At 36.0% G+C, this 14,300-nt stretch overlaps 1 protein-coding gene across 2 annotated transcripts; it reads left to right on the forward strand.

Annotated features, from left to right (window-relative positions):
- The first annotated feature begins 1,495 nt into the window (after positions 1-1,495).
- On the forward strand, positions 1,496-14,265 carry SCO1_1 (Cu-binding protein). 2 transcript variants are annotated; one of them, XM_051215029.1, is made up of 7 exons: positions 1,496-1,672; positions 1,711-1,801; positions 3,154-3,348; positions 5,370-5,465; positions 6,664-6,779; positions 11,497-11,631; positions 13,704-14,265. In XM_051215029.1, the coding sequence occupies exons 1-6, from the start codon at positions 1,589-1,591 to the stop codon at positions 11,623-11,625; spliced, it is 711 nt and encodes a 236-aa protein (XP_051073637.1). In that variant the 5' UTR covers positions 1,496-1,588; the 3' UTR covers positions 11,626-11,631; positions 13,704-14,265. The 2 variants fall into 2 exon arrangements, with proteins under 2 accessions (XP_051073637.1, XP_051073636.1); XM_051215028.1 differs by lacking the exon at positions 13,704-14,265 and having other exon boundaries at positions 1,496-1,575; positions 1,612-1,801; positions 6,664-11,922.
- The last annotated feature ends 35 nt before the right edge of the window (positions 14,266-14,300 follow it).

Raw genomic sequence — 14,300 nt, forward strand, 5'->3', positions numbered from 1 at the left:
GTCGTCGTCTCAGTGTTTACCAAACAAATGAGGAGAAAACATTTGCATAGAATCAATGTTCGAGGTTAATTTAGAGTGTCGAAACATTTTTTCTTCAAGGGACCAGAAGGCAAAGGAGATTTGTTCGCAAGGTTGAACAAAAGAGCATACAAGGTCATTTTGAACATCGGTGTCACTCTGTGAGTGCTTTCTAGTCACCCCAACGTCTGTTGTTTGACAGCGATACTATTCTTCTCTTGATTTCCTCCCTCTTGCACCCAACCAATTTTCATCATTCGTAGCCGTATTTTAACATGACTCACTCTTCTTTGACAGGATCGTTATTTTTCGATTTTCGTCATTATTTTTTGAATGAACCATGAGGATCTGCCGCAAACGCAAAGGAGAAGATTGGCGAATCAAGAGCAGCGTTCCTACAGTTGAAGAACAAATGGAACCCAAGGCAACTGTTTGTAAGACCTTGCCGTACCGATCAATTGTTGAGCTGAACTTACCTCAGTGTAGCATATTGAATGAGGATCTTCTTTGTAATTATATGCTCAGCTTCAAAGATCGCGTGGCTAGGGTTCAATATCACTAAAAGTCTATTCCCATTGTTGTGGGACCTAAATCTGCTGCAGTTGGCACCCAGAGAAATTGCTTCTTAGAACCTAAGTCTAGCATCAACCTCTTCTGCTCAGATGTCGTGACTTCAGTTTTGTTGTCAGCCCGAAATTTAACTGAGGGAATTATTCGGCCAGCCCTTTTTTGCTATGAGGCGTAATACTTAGTGCATCACTGGTATCCACCGAAATGTTTAAGCCTGAATTTCTGTCCAACATAAAACAACGACTGTCAAGGCACCCCTCCTCATCAGTCGTCACTTTCAGAGAGGTTATTCATCTCTCATATTCTTAAGAGTCTATTTTAGCTACATTATTGACTACACACAGTTGTTTTGGAACCAGACTCTTAGTGATATCAACAGAACTGCCCAGGTCGTCTGAACGTTTGTGCCCTGCTCTTGTTTTTATGGTCTATTTGTATTTTGGAGATGGTCATCGTGCAACGTTGAGATGTGACATTTTGCGCGTAGTTCCGGCAAAGTTTTGGAAAAATTCGCAGCTTGGAGGAACTTCCAATTTTACTGCATTTTCCCAAAGTTCACCCCGAATCTTCTACAGGGGTGTCGCAAGCATTATCGAAAATTGATCGACTTTGTCTCGAAATTGGTAGCTTATGATTATGGACCAACCCAATCTCCCTACTTTGAGGTGTTCGCCAGAGCCCAATCGTCTTTTCCAAAGTTTTGGGGATTTCCCCATATATAGGGAAAATTTGGTGTTTTTATGTCATTTCCCTAAATTTTCCCAAAAAGGATGAAAGTTTCCTCAAAATAGAGAGACTGAAAAACTAAAAGACCCGAAGGTTCCTTTTTATGTCAAGACATAAATAGGGCGAAATTGGCTAGTTTACATCACTTCGACACACGCTTATTGGATATCGTACTCCTGAAGGTGATCACTGTGCGCAAGATACGAACCAATCAGATATGCGTGTCTTCTCTTGTTGCTTAAAGTCGTTGGGGGTGTCGAGGTAAACTTAATTAATGGGAATGATCAAAGCGTTCAGCAAACTTTTGTCTCGAGGCTTCATTCCTACCAGGTTCAGGTCAACCCTCAGTCCAGAAGATGTAGGCCTTTTTTCATCCTATCAGTGTATACTTTCCAGAGGATGCGTTACATACATTGGTGCTCTTTCGTTTTCCTTGCAGGGTCATTCACTGTAGGTTCAGTTTTACTGACAAGAGACCTTGCAAAAGGTTAGTGACTAATTTTGTGGATCTAAGTATACTTAGTAAAATTTTTGTTTTGTCATTCATTCATTTCACCCACAGCTATATAATGTCATCGGGTGAAGAGTAAACATATGTGGCTTTTTATTATCTTACCTTTTGTTCAGTTCTCAATGTCGTTATGTTAACAGTCACATAGCATTGCCGTAGCGGGTGAATGACTTGAAGTGCGAATATCCGGTTTCTTAAACGGCGTTTATGGGTACGAAAGACACACCTTAGAGAGTTGGAAAACCCTGATTTCAAACCAGTGGTGCACATGGGCTCCAGGATCCTAAGGATGCAAATGGTGACTGACCCCACTCTTGGTCACCGGCTACTATGAGTCCGCACCTCCTAGCGTTGTTCCATTCCCCTGTGGATTAGACATTTAAGTCGAAGGCTCTGGGTGTGGCCCTCTAGAGAAACTATCTGCCTTAGTTTTGGCACCTAGACAGTATTCCGGGCCACACATCCACTGGTTTTTGTGGCCGATATATATTTTAGTACCGCTTTGTACCAATATTTATATTCAAATAAATAATAAGTAATGAAAATATTTTGGGTGGTTGATACAGTATTTTATAAACGTTTTATCAGGATGAAACTATAGGGTAAAAAATCTTGACAATTAATCAGGTTTTGTTTAAGGTGAGTAGCTTAATGTATAGAGTTGACAATGTTGGTTTTAGTAATCAAAGTTATTTGTTTCAGCACCTTGCAGGTGATGCTCAAATTTGAACTACCAACTCTTGAATTCATTGTATGCAGGTGAATATAAAACTTTTGACGTAGTCCGGGTTAATCAAGTTTGGTTATAACTTATTAAATTATTGTGAGTAGTTCATCAGTTTCATATGTTACTAGTTGCAGTGTATAACTGTTTAAGTGTATTTGGCGGGTACTTTTATACTTTGTATACTCTAACCCCACTTATAATGAGAAATAACGATACTAACCGACTACCCATCTGGAAGGGGGACAAAATTAGAGCCTCCAACTAATATGTTGGAAATTGGTTGCTTAAGCTAATAAAACACCATTATACGGCTTTAGCTGATAGTAACTAACTCTCTACTCTTCTTTCCGTCCACTACCTATTTCTCATACTAATTCGGTCTTCACACAGTTAATTAAATATTTTTATTTCTTATAAATGTACCTCAGCATCGTGTTGAGAATATTTTTAACCTGATTTGTAAATAACCCTGTTTATGGGTTCCATCTGCCAATTTCTCAGAACTTGTTGATTTTTCTGAATATTTTTAAATTGTTGGATGATAATTAAAAATCACAATCAACTGTCGCGAACGTCCAACTTATTGTTCCTAACATTTTAGCCAAAAAAATATCAGAAAGAAAATATGGTCTGCCATCTATTGGTGGCGATTTCAATTTGGTTGACCATAATGGAAACCCATGTAAATTAGCTGATTTCCACGGAAAATGGGTTCTGTTGTACTTTGGGTTCTGCCGATGTCCAGATATATGCCCAGAACAAATAGAGAGACTTGTGGAAGTATCTGACAGAATAAGTAAGCTAAAGAAATGTTTAAGTAATTTTATTAAATGTGACCATCTTTTTTGCTTAGTATGTCATTTTGCAATCTTGTCTAGTGTAGTTCTATGGTCTTAACAGCTGATTTCATTAATATTATGGTTTGTTTTGGCACCACATTCAGTCAATAGGTCTCATATTTTCCTTAGGTTTTTCATACTTCAACCAAAACGTATTTCTGGATTTTAGGTCTACTCAAAAAGGTTCGTTTATTTGAAATGTTATTTTTAAATTGCTATGGTAAAGTGGTTGTAATCATTTCTTATTTTCGTAAAGACTAAATAAGATCGCTTTTTAAGATACTTATTTTATGGTAATACTGGTGACGTTGTCTTACTCGAGGATGATAGACTATCTACCCACCAAATTATCTTCATTCTTGTGTGGTATATTGTTGTTCAAATCACTTAATTATCTATAAGCTGTGATTACAAAACATTTCTGTTTTATGGAAATTGGACGCAATTGTTTTAGTGTAAGCATCATCCTATTCGACAAAATCATTTGCTTAATGTTATAACGTGATGAAAAGTCAATATTAGATTAATTTACTCATGATTTTTATTCAACATTGATTCCGTTTAATTCAATTTAATGATCATTCAGTATAGTATTTGTTTCGTTTTCCCCTATGATATTTTATTCTGTCTAACATACGACATTCTTGTATTAAGTTAACATGAATTATACTCAGCATATAGTTTGTTAACTAAGTATTTTTCATATATGTGATTTTATTTTGATTATTAATAAAAATGGGTGTACAAACTAATATATAAATGAGTGTATTTCCGACTAGACTTGTTGTGATTGCTCGTGCTCCTGGCTGCTTGCGGAATATATTTCCGTGTTCGAACTTGGACTTCTCTCCCTAGTTAGCGGAGCTGGGACTGATCAAAATAGCTAGCTTATTGGTCTTTGGTCACAGAGTCTTGTTCCGTTCGCAGACTAGGTGAACTCGTAGTCGCTTCAAACATAACACTTAAGCTGTATATTCGTATTTATAGTTGCTTGATATGTATGTCTATAGAAAGATAGAGTGATTACATTATAAAGTGATCCTAGATTTCAAATGTTAAAATGTTGCCTAATAATCAAGGGGTTAGAGAAGAATAGAAGGATGAAAATAGTTGGAGTTTTGTTGTTTGAGCTGGATGGTTTGGCTACGCAGCTTCGGTTGTTCTTTTGAACAGCGTCAGCACAAACTTCAAGTAAAAATGAATTATTCGAACTTCTTTACGTATGACACAGCTTATCCTGTCGGTCTCGGTCCTAATTGGTTATTGTTGACCTTTAACTTGTCATTGCCTACCTGTTTATTTTGATTGTATCTACCTTTGATTTGATTCTTGATCCTATATTTGTCCATGATTCTCCTGATCGGTTAATAGATTGGATCGATTTCAATGTGATTGTTATTTACTGATCGACCTAAGCGTCAAGCTTTTAAAACTTCTCAGATGTGTGTCCACAGTTGTCCACATGCTTTGATATAAGCGAAGATGTTAAGATCTTAGATAGAGAGAATACTAAAAGCATCCGACATCAAACCTCACCTAAATAATCCAAATGAGCTACAAATCTTCATCTGAGGATGAGAATAATTTGCAGCTTAGGAATACGGGCGGCAATTGTCCACTAAACAGACATGAAGAAAAGAAATTTTTTTTCACTGGATTCTATTTTTATTCAATAACACAATGGGCTAATCTAGTTGTCTCGTCTCGTATTTATAAAAAATACCAAATCGAACCATTTGGCAGCTTTACACTTAAGTTTTTAGACATCAGTTGAAGAAATATGAAAAACTAAAAACATTTAGATGAGCATCATTTTTTAGTTTTCATCAAAACTTTCCTTTCTGTAAAAACTCGAATTAAGGTAGTGATTGTTGCACTCATTGTGAAACCTAGTTTTTCAGTTTCATAAACCATCGACCCATCCCATATTTTAATACTACCAGTTCTTTAAACATCACAAATATGCTTTTTCTTACAGTGCTTATTGAAAAACCCAAGTATCCCTTAGTGCCTGTATTCATGTCTGTCGACAGCGAACGTGATACCCCAGATATTTTAGCTAAATACGTTAAAGGTAATAAGTTTTCATCTTATATTTCTTGTATTTTAATGTACTATTTAGCAATGGTCAAAGGGTTGTTAATTTTACAGAACTCGTGTCATTTTGCAAGATATTTATTTTCGCTGTAATATCTTTAGCCGTTCAGTGGTAACACTTGTAGTAGTGTATGATAAAATCCTTGGTCACTTATGAAGTTCAAGATTACATATAAATCTTACTGGTGAATATGAACAGTTATAATACTCGAGTATGAGTCCTAATGCAGATTAATTTTAACTATCCAAAGTCTAGCATTTCGTATTGTATTATTAAATATAGCAAATTGTCAGTCAAGTTCCAATCATGAACAAAAAGATGAAATTTTAACCATCATTTTTCCTATCTAAAAGCGATTCGTGACTATTTACATTCACTTATTCACCGTAGCAGGAGTGAAGATAAATAAATAAAAACTATATAAAACCTGAAAACAGCTCATTTGTTCAAAAAGGTTAACGTTCGAAGTACCACAGTTAATAGTATTTAATCAGAAACAAATCATAAGTTGAATTTAATTATTTCTAGTGCATTTAGTGAAATCATAATCTTATTCATGTCTTCAACCAATGATTTTGAGTAGTTTTAAGCCAAGCACTTGAGGGATATTATTGTTTTTACTTTTTTTGCGAAAATGTGCAAATGATAAGCGGTCAGCGTGGTGCACCCTGTATAATATACTTTTCGGTATCCTATTGTACCAAAATTTTCATGACATAAAAAGCCAGTGAAAATGATTTGTTCACTACTGTCATCACAATAATTCTAATACTGTCGAGAGTCTTGATTAATTGTAATCTCTTACAACCAATACTTTCACTTGAGCTATTGTACAAGGGGAACCCGAAAAGCAATTATCTTATTTGGTGAGTATTGGCCACGATATCTGGTGCCTAGTATTACCTAAATTCGTACCTATTACTCTATGCAATACTTTCACCAAGTGTAACTCACTAACTCCTATTTTAAATCCCTACAATTTTATATGCAGTGTCAACATATTGTGTTTTATGAGTACAATAGGTAATAGCAGAGTCACTGTATAATTGGCTATAGTAAGTTCTGTAACTGGGTCAACTAGATAATAATGGGATTAATCAAATGTTTTTATTGTAAGTGATAAGATCTCATTTTAATGATAAAATTATGTTTTCTTTCTCGTTTTCGGCTGTAGAATTTTCACCACATCTGATCGGGCTGACCGGTACTAAGGAAGAAATTGATAAAGTTTCTAAACTCTATCGTATTTATTACAGTGCAGGACCAAAAGATGCAGATGGCGATTATATTGTGAGTTTTTTTGGTGTTTAGTGGTTATTCAGTACATTGAATGAGTGTTACGAGTAGCATATATGATGAATTAGTGTTTAAAGTATTGATAAATGGTTTTGGTTTTATGAAATTGTGGTGTTTGGGTTTCGGGTGTTGAGTGGCTTTCAAATCGTTCGAATCGCTAGCAACAAGAAGTCTGACGTGCGTGAAAAAAATTTGTGAAGCTGATGAGATGCCGAACAGTAACTGCTGCCGACGTCTTGGACGATGGGCAGAGTTTTTCAAGAAGTTCAATTGGTCCGCTACCTCGGTGACATCGACCAGACTTTCCTGCCCTTCACGACAGGTAACGACTGATCCACCTAACGAGGCAGAAGTCTTCAGAGAACTCCAATTCTTGAAGCACCACAAATAACCAGGCTTGATTGACTTAACTCCGACCCTTGTTAAAAATAACTCCGCCGGAGCCCCTATGGGGTTACTGCCGATCCCAAGTTTGGATAAACGGGGGGGGGCATACGGTTTACGACCCCGTCCCGTGAAAAACTAACTCGCTAAAAAACGCTAACCAGAAGAAATAATTCAAACCATTTAAACTCTGCCCCGGGAGTTAGAAGGTCTTCATTTAGAAAAGTTATGACGCCTCATGGTGGAACCTGAGTTCCTTCGGAAGTCACAAGGCTGATGTCCCTTCCGACAACCGGAGCAACGATTAATTTAGGTACATGGAATGCTCATACAATATGGGAAACCGAGAGAGTCATCCAAATTGCTGCAGAAATGAAAAGATACAATTTTTTTAAAAATGGTGGAGACCTGGTTAATGAACTGAGTTATTTACAAGTGTCTGGCAATTAGAGTGTTCCAACGTCGTGGGATGAGTTGATAGTTGTCCCTTTCTTTAAAAAGGGTTCGCATCATCTTTACATCAATTATCGGTGGATAAGTCTACTTCCGATTGCATCCAAAGTGTTATGACCTTGATCTGTCTACTCTAGATTAAGACCTCGACGCAATAGGCTGACCGGTTTAACCTTGAGGCTAGTACGCATGAGTTCGAGGCGGGGTAGAGAGAAGAAAACTATTCTATCACATGATTGGCTGACAAGCACGGTAATGAGAGAAGACAAGACAACTGGAACACTGTTCGCTCTATTCCGATATACTGCTTTCCTGTAAATTCTCTGAATTCAGATTAGTGCAAAAAGGTACATGAATAAATAGGTGATTTACCCGACCACAACGTACAATAATTTGGGAAAACACAATTATGTCCAAAACTGGAAATTAGAGTAGAAAATAAAATGCAAAATATTATGTTTAAATTACAATAGCTTCGGAACAAAAAGGGGTATGGCAATGAATGATACATCGAACGAAAGCTCATGTTCTGTAGAATAAAATAGGGACAAAAATAAATGTTAGTGTTTTACAAGCTTTGAATAAAATGAAATAACGTCCCGAAAAATAGCTTTCGTAGTTTGTCAGGGCTTCTTGTTTCCCTGTTCACATCACAAACTAATGGCTTACGTCATACTTCTTAGATTTTCCGAACCCGAGTAAGATTGACTCGCGAGGAGCAGGCTGGTTTTCGTTCCCGTGGAGGATGTACTGGTCATAATTTCACCCCCCACACTGAATTGTAGAACGTCTTACCTATTACAGGCCAACAATCGTAGTGTTTCTTGACATCAGTGCCGCTTTCGATTCGTCGAACAGACGTGTTCCCTGGGATGGTCTTTTGAAGAAGGGTGTGCGTGAAAAATTTATTAACGTCTTTAAGGCTTTATATCCTGGCACCTCAGACAGAGTTATGGCATACAACTACCTCTCCATTGTTCCATTCAAACAGTTGGGTTAGGCAGGGTTGTCTAATTTCACCGTTTTTCTTCAACTTTGTTATCGATGACGTTCTGGAAACAGCCCTGATGGATGTAGATAATGATAGTATAGACCCGTTGCCTGGAGAAAGACATTTCGATCTTGAGTATGCGGATGATATTGTCTTACTGTGCGATAACCAGTTGTCAATAAGTGTCCGTAGGTATGGTATGTGCTTTGCATCTTCTAAGTGCAGGGCCAGGGTCCTGTACTCACCCTGAGTAGTGTGCAGATAGAAGTAGTCGAGAAGTTCATGTATTTAGGTGGCTGTGTAAGTGCTGGTAGTGGCATGAGTGAGGAGATCAATTCACGTATAACGTAAGCCAAAGAGGCTAATGCCAATGCGGACCGCCTTCATGATATTAGTCTGGTTTTTAAAGGTCGGATCTATAACGTGACGGTAAGAGCAGTTTTTCTCAACGCTTGTGAAACCTGACTTCTCTGAGTTAAGGATGTTATCATCGTTGTTTCCGAAGGGTTGCTGACATTCAGTGGCAACACTATGTTAGTAATACAGAGGTTCAACATTGTGTGTTCGGGCACAGCGACCATAATTCATTTGGTGTCACCACCTTGAAACACCGACTTCAGTAGTTTGGAGATGTTCAAGGAATATCGTTCCGGCGAATTCCACACCGTACATTATTTGCCGACGCTAGGACCGGTTGAAAAAAGCGGAGAGGTGGTTAGTGCACGACATGGTGTCGTGGTATGAAAGAAAGCTGTACAGGACTGAGTTCTGTTGACCCTTCAATATCCCCTGGTGGGTTCCTGAAGATGTTACAACGTAGTGGCTTGAAACTATCAGAAATAATTCAGAGTAAAAGCCAGTGGCGAACCATGTTGTAGCTTCCCTTCACTTTCTTCATAAAAGTCAACGCAACTTTAACTGAAGGAATTCTTTCTGGTTGTATTTTTCCTAACTGAACTGCTCTTTTCATAATAATAATAATAATGACAATCATAATTTCACTCTCATACAATAATTTTCGTTCATTGTTGATTCCCATTTCTTAATATACTCGCCTTCCATTCCCCATCTCTTCACAATTTCATTTTTATTGTTTGGCGCATATATATTTGGTGCACCCTCGTACCAATATTTATATGTTCAAATAAACAAATAAATGAAAGAATGAAGAAATGAATACTTGTTCGTCTGTCAAGTTGATTGAATTAAATTTTAATCTAAATAATTAATTCCCTCGATTAATCTTTTGATTGTAGCATATCAGTCAGACAGCCTCATGCAGTAACATTCGTAAGGAGTCAACCAGTTTGCACACTATATACCATAATGTCCAATTTATAATCGTCACTTTTTCTATTTGTCGTTGGTTTGTTCTTAATCCCCACAGGGGAAGTTGTTTATGATTCATAGGCATCATGACAAAATCTCTTCGTTTTAGATTGGTAAAGCCGTTTTTCTTCCTAAAAGTTACATTCGATATCTGTTTTCGCACAAGTATACTTCAAAACATAAGTTTATCCGCGATATTTTAATCTGCCACTGTGTACAAAGATCAATTTTATTATGTCCGTTTATTTACTGCAAATTCATAACCAAGCTCAATTTTGTGTTCTCATTGTTGAGTTACCGTATGACCTATTGGTTGAAAGTAGAGGTTTTCAACCACTAAACCACAACTTCGATTGGTTTTCTTGATGTCTGTGTATGTGAAAGACGTGTATGTCATATCGTTATGCATGTAGAAGAAATGATAGAAACTCTGTTGCATCTCGTCGAATTCATTCACCCTTCCGGTGGTACGTGTTCTGTGTAGTTCATGTCTATTCAAAACTTTTCTATTTAGACTATTCTTAAGCAAGTCTGTTGAATAATAAGATTGTTTTAAATTACCACGAGTTTTGTACCTGCAAACAAATTACTATTTAAGTGGAAAAAGTGGATTCTACTGTGTCCGTTTGAATGCTTTATTTTCTTATATGAATCGACTAACGATATGGGAACAGCTCATGTGCACTTATCAGTAAATACAAACATCAAGAATTAATCTTTGATACACTGGACCAGCATATTTTTTCCGTCAAACTTACTATCATTGATCTATCTTAATTCAACTTAAGAAGCGATCAATAAAAATTTCTGGAGCTGGCTTTCAAGCTCTTAATGTTTTTGTTACAGATCTGAGATATTGTAGTAAACAATAACACTAGTCGGGACAATCGAATGTATTTGACACGAAATTACAGAGCATCTCACTAAAATCTGAGATCCATATAGTAAATAGTTAATTTCAAAATATTGTAGCGGCTGTGCTTCGTTAACCAATCACCCTCGTAACCGTTACCATATAGACCTCAACGGTTTTGAAATCAGATGGTAAAGAGAAGCAGCGACCACAGTTTTATTAGCAAATAACTCAGACCACAAAGCAGAGAGGCAAAGTGAGTGAGTCAGCGAGTTGAGAGTGTAGAGTGTGTAGGTTTAAATGTACATGTATATATATAGGGAAACGAATGGATCATCGGATCAGTTAAGCAGCTAATAATAAAGCTAGCGTAGGCGATAAGCAATGTTCAAGCATACATATTTCATACAAGCACAACAAGTTGTTATAGTACGGATGACTCTGTCCGCTAAATAAGTTAACAAAAGGGCTTAACCGAATTAAATGATAACAAACTCAATTGCACGTGAGGTGCTGTAATATCAATCCATTGTCTCAGATTTCATTGTCCATGTGTTTTCATATCAATTGCGTTCCGTTTCGTTCTTTCCTTATCGATCTTCTGCCTGACCACTGTTATATACCACCATTATGGATATAAGTAACCTACACCATAATATTACTTTAAATTATATTTATGATTTCATATTTATTATCGATAGGTTGACCACACTGTTATAATGTACTTGCTGGATCCGAAAGGACAATTCTCCGACTATTATGGACAAGCTAAACCAGTACAGGAGATAGTACAAAATATTACAGAAAAAATGAATGCATACAAAGACTAACACTTCGTATGTTTATATGTTCACATATGTATAGTAGATTACTACTCTTTTATTGTGTAATCTGTTCATTTTCAGTCAAATATAAACTACAATATTATTTACCTTTAGTAGTTAGTCTATATTGATGGATGGATGGATTTCTTTTATTTTACTCCCTAAATTTAATTACTTGGTATCTGAAAAATTTGTGTAGTTAGTTTGACTAATCTTCGTTCACTGAAACAACTTCCTACTGTTGCCATTATAAGTAGAATTAGAAATATTTTCCGTATATTTAACTCTATATATTTTATTAAGATTTTATACAGCGTGTCGGTGAAAGTGACCATTTTACATGGATATAAGTAGCAATTATTTGAACTTTGTTACTGATAAATACAAAAGTTCAGAATTATCACACTTAGCGTCAGTGGTTTCAAGAAGAGTTATTTTGGTAAAAAGGGATATTATAGCAAAGAAAGTAATTAATTTACTAGAGATGCTAATGTTATCCAATCTCTCAACAGATCAAATAGCACTCTTCAAGGTGTATACAGTTAGTTGTTGATGAAATGATTCTCACATCTCTGCTAGATAGTGGGCTATCTTTTGTCATGCTGAATTAATCATTAATTATATAGGTCTGAGTGGGATGTTCCATATGTGTATCTTTGATAGACCACACATGTATGGCAAATAAAACCACTTAGGCCTTTAATAACTATACGTAGAGTTGTCAGTGATTCGTTTCTCCTTTGAATTAGTCAAGTTTGCTATATTTGTCTATGCTAGTCATTTAAAATGGACTAAATTTTGGTAACCTTTATTTGGCTGCAATATTATTATCTTGTCTTTGTTTTGTAAGTGTGGCAATCAAATTTCGTGTTCATTAGACAGTATTCTCAAGTCTGAAGTGGGTGAGGTAAAGTAGTGGTTACCAATATCGACTAATTTATATTGAAACCAACCCTTATTGTTCTCATTTACTGAATTCCAGTCCTTCAACCTGTCAAAAAGTTTGCTTATTGAGCTCTAGCATCCATTTTATCAATAGTCTTATAGGATATGAAATTTGAATCCATATGCAGCTTCATTCTCTATTTTGTTTAATTCTAAACTCAATAGGTTATAAAAATTTTTAATTGTTACTCAAAAACCATATAACTGTTCTTTCAAAAATGTCGTCTACAGTTTTGCGAAATTTCTCGCATACTCTGTTTCGAAAATCCCGGATATAGGGTTTATTGTTAGACAAAAAAATTAAAGACAATCCGAAAGAAGCTAGTCATTGGAAGAGGCCGCCTTTATCCATCTGAGTTTCGATCAGTCAAAATTTTGCGAAGAAATTTAGCAGAAGACTTAGCATTGGATGCTATAAAATCTACCGCGAAGCCAAACTTATAATCGTGTGTAAAACATGTGCAATCAAGAGTTGACAGATACTTCTTTCATTTTAGCAACAATTATGTCTGTGTTGGCATTACGGTTTCACTTGATGTACTGCATCTGAGAGGCTCCTGGAAATTTCTCTAAGAGGCATTATTTTCTTTAGCAGAGTCTTCAGATCATATCCCGAGAAGTCTTCGTTCAATAAAAATAAAGATGTGTAGTAGTACAGTAATTTCTAATCGTTTCTCGGGCACGAGACATCAGGTGGACTTTATGTGATATTCCAAATTGGTTTGTAGGCAACCAAACTCTAGTCTACTAAAATCTCCTCAAGCTTCTGCTATCAAGCATAAAAAATTGACTCGTGTTCAAAAACAAGCGTCAGGGTAACCCAAGTAACGTAACTTACATGGTTAGGTCAGATTTTTAACGTCCCTTCATTTGGTCACTTCCTCGCATCATTTCCTGGTTCTCTTTCGATAGGTTTACTTCAAACTGACTTAGCTTCATTTATTTTATTATTCTTTTGAGATTTTGTTCACTACATAATCACTTATTTCTAGCCCCTTTGGTTTGTTGTTTTGCTTTCAGTGTTCTCGAGTATCCTCCATATGACATCGTAATATTTTATTCCATCTCTTAACCTTATTCAGATATTTACCATAATGATTTCCAAGCTACATTACAATTTTGATTTTTGAATATTATAGATTGCATTGAGTTGATGAGAACCTAGTTCAGAGAACTCAATACTATCGACAACGAATACAGATATTTGAATAAATCATATAATTTCCAACAACCAGTTTACCATTCATCAGTACAAATAATTGTTGAATGTATTCTTGTTATAAATAATAGAAATAAACTTAATTATTGCATCATTAGACCAATAATTTTGTAGGTTTGTAGTTCAAGTCATATGTTTCGTTAATTCTACCTATGTAAATAGCTGATGACAACAAAATGAATTCATGTTATTTTACCTCACTTATTGTTCTCTTACTGTACTCAATGTTAGATTGCCATTTCTGTGTTCACTCAGGTAAGGCGATCATGATCATCTCTAAACAAACCTAAAATCTACTAACAAAAGATATTGTATATCACTGTTGGCATGGGTTAGATTTATCTTGTTGTTGATGCTAAGGACTGGTGGATCCCCGAATAGGGCGAGACGCATGTTTTGAATTTCATAGCTACCCAAAATACATATTTTATTCGTCCTATGACTTCACAGGTACTTTGATGATTTTAATATTCCATCTAGAATAAATAACGTGAAGAAAAGAGTATTAAAAGTGATC

Source organism: Schistosoma haematobium, chromosome 1 (assembly GCF_000699445.3).
Source record: "Schistosoma haematobium chromosome 1, whole genome shotgun sequence".
Classification (NCBI taxonomy): Eukaryota; Metazoa; Platyhelminthes; class Trematoda; order Strigeidida; family Schistosomatidae; genus Schistosoma; species Schistosoma haematobium.

Excerpts from the sequence above, each read along its gene's own strand:
- SCO1_1 (XM_051215029.1), top strand. The coding sequence starts at position 1,589 with ATGGGAATGATCAAAGCGTTCAGCAAACTTTTGTCTCGAGGCTTCATT. Across the intron at positions 1,673-1,710 it reads CAACCCTCAGTCCAGAAGAT|AGGATGCGTTACATACATTG; the intron begins GTAGGCCTTTTT and ends TATACTTTCCAG. Across the intron at positions 6,780-11,496 it reads ATGCAGATGGCGATTATATT|GTTGACCACACTGTTATAAT; the intron begins GTGAGTTTTTTT and ends TATTATCGATAG.